The 2500-nt window shown below is 35.1% G+C and overlaps 1 protein-coding gene across 1 annotated transcript in view; it reads right to left on the bottom strand.

Moving 5' to 3' along the window:
* LOC125368993 (DNA-directed RNA polymerase subunit beta''-like) overlaps positions 1–2500 on the bottom strand; it is a 4545-nt gene that overhangs the window by 820 nt on the left and 1225 nt on the right. Inside the window, 10 exon segments of the mRNA XM_048370378.1 lie at positions 1–287; positions 290–475; positions 478–1011; positions 1014–1063; positions 1065–1138; positions 1140–1323; positions 1325–1574; positions 1577–1639; positions 1642–1719; positions 1722–2500. The exon segment at positions 1–287 is cut by the window's left edge and continues 17 nt beyond it; the exon segment at positions 1722–2500 is cut by the window's right edge and continues 1189 nt beyond it. Coding sequence (XP_048226335.1) covers positions 1–287; positions 290–475; positions 478–1011; positions 1014–1063; positions 1065–1138; positions 1140–1323; positions 1325–1574; positions 1577–1639; positions 1642–1719; positions 1722–2500 — 2485 coding nt within the window.

A 2500-nucleotide genomic window follows, 5' to 3' on the forward strand; every position in this document is an offset into this window, starting at 1 on the left:
TGATGTTATTTGACGTACAATAATTTCTATATGCCTATTATGGATCTGCACCCCTTGGGATCGATAAACCCTTTGGATCTTATTAACCAAAGAGATGCGACTTTGCACTATAGTTAGCTCAGTACCAATCAAGAATCCCCAAGGAATTCCAAGAATTCTTGGTATACATTCGTTCCAACCCCCAACTCTCTTTTCTAGGTTTATCGATATTGAATCAATTGAACGCACTTCTAACACTTGTTCTACTTTTGGAAGACCCTGCGTTATATCACCAGATCTCGACTTTCATATATAAATGTAACTAATGTATCTCCTTCGTAAAGGATTTCTCCATAATGGCCATGAACGGTTGCTCCCGGAGTGGCCAAATAAGGCTTAGCGGATCTTATTACTACAGAGCCAATGTGAATAATTATAACTTGACCTGATTTTAGATGTGGTCCGTTTTTGGCCATACAGACATTTTCGCAAATAACTGTTCCAGGCTAATTATTGTGAAGCTTTCTTCACAATAATTATGACAATAATTATGATGATAATTATGATGGAGAAAATACCAATTCAAATTGAATGGATTCAAAACACTGTTACTGCATGGATCGGGATTAATAACTCTCCCGTTTTCGTCCATTAAATAATATTTAAGTACTCGAAAAGTCTGTTTTAAATTGTCAAGTTTCAAATATTTAGCTACTGAGATCCGATTATGAGTTATTAAATTTAAATGGTAAAATAAATACAAATTCGCAATTTGAAGGGCTGTTCCTAAAGGGCCCAACGAATTTCTAATTGGAATTATAGGATCTCTTTTAATTGATTCTTTTATTACATTGTGATGTTTTACATCGTTGAAGGGATCCATTCGAAAACAATTAGATGATGACAAAATTATCAAAGATTGACATTCCTTATTTCTATTCAACAACGTACTAATAGTTCCTTGATTTTGTTTAAGTGATTGTTGAATCCTTGTCTTGAAATAGATGGGATAAAATGGATTAATATTGGTGGATTTGCCCCATTATTAGAGATCGGCCCTGAACCCGATGGATCATTCCTTTTCTACTGATATATGAAATATGGATTTCACTAGGTTGATTCTTAAGAAATCACGAATCAGACCATTTGTGTTTACTTCCAACAAAGGAAGCGCGGGCCTCTTCGATAGAAGAACTTTTTTTTTCTTGGTCCCAATTCAACACTAAACAAGTACGAACTAATTGAATACTTGTGTCAGAAATTCCTCGAATCGGTTTACCATTTCCAGAAAGAATATAATTGACAACTCGAAGTTTCAGATTATCCTTTCCTGCAATAAATCCCGGGGAAAAGTGTTTCTAAATTTATACCGTTCGCCATCTCATATATGATTACTAGTCGAACCAAAACAAAATACTTTTTCCTGGTAGGTGCGATTCGTTGGATATAGATCCAGTTTTTCTGTTTTTTTGATTCCTTAGAATTTGTTTTTACCATTCCTGGTGGTATCAAGATACCACTGTGTCGGGATATTTTATCTGTCTCTCCCGGAAAATGGATATCTCCAGAAAAGATTTTAAGCTCAATTTTTTTTTTTTTCTCTCCACTCGGACCAATCCGCCCACCCGACTTCTTGTATTTAAAGTGATTGGTGTATCTACCCAATGATACTATTGTTCCGTACCATTAGGGAAGAAGATTCGGGTAAAATATACACTTCTTCGGGAATGAAAAAAAGCGATCTACCTTCATTTGGTATTTTGGCTTAAATTCTTTGACTCCCCGATACTCAATCAAATCTTCTTTTTTGACGATTGAATGCACCCCTATAGCCCCATATTTAGTAATTCCCGAACTCTTTCTTCGGTATTGGGGATCGTCAAAATAAGCAAAAACACTATTTCTACGGAAAATACCATTTAGCGGTATTTCAATCGAGATAGCCGAGGAGCGGGTCATTAGTTTTTTTTCTTGTTCTTGAATTGATTGGAATGGGATGATGAATTTATTTCTTCGCCTCTTTGCCAATAAATCAGAATTCTCGTAGAGAATCGCGGGATATATGAGATTACAATGACCAGTACATACGATTCGATTAAGTTCTGAATAATAAGGAATCCTACTTGGTTTTTTACCCGAAAAATCTGAACTAAAGAATTTGGGTTTAACTTGATCATTATTTACGGAATTTACGGAAGGACTAGAAATATATCTTCTTTTGATAGAAAGAGAATGAACGTTCATTTGATCTTGATCCTTATGGAGCGAAAAAGGAACTATACTGGATCTGCACGAATTTCCTGATAATATCCATAAATGACTTGTTTTTGGTAAGAGATGGACATTACTATATGTAAATTCAGGTGCATGGTATACATCAGTACTCCAGTGCATTTCCCCTTCTGAATCGGAATAAATATGTTTTCGAACCTTCTCTTTAAAATTCAAAGTGTATGTTCCCGCCCGAATTTCAGCAATCACTTGTTCTGATTCTACATATTGATTGTTTTGAACTAAAAGG

This window comes from Ricinus communis, unplaced genomic scaffold (genome assembly GCF_019578655.1).
Source record: "Ricinus communis isolate WT05 ecotype wild-type unplaced genomic scaffold, ASM1957865v1 Ctg34, whole genome shotgun sequence".
Classification (NCBI taxonomy): Eukaryota; Viridiplantae; Streptophyta; class Magnoliopsida; order Malpighiales; family Euphorbiaceae; genus Ricinus; species Ricinus communis.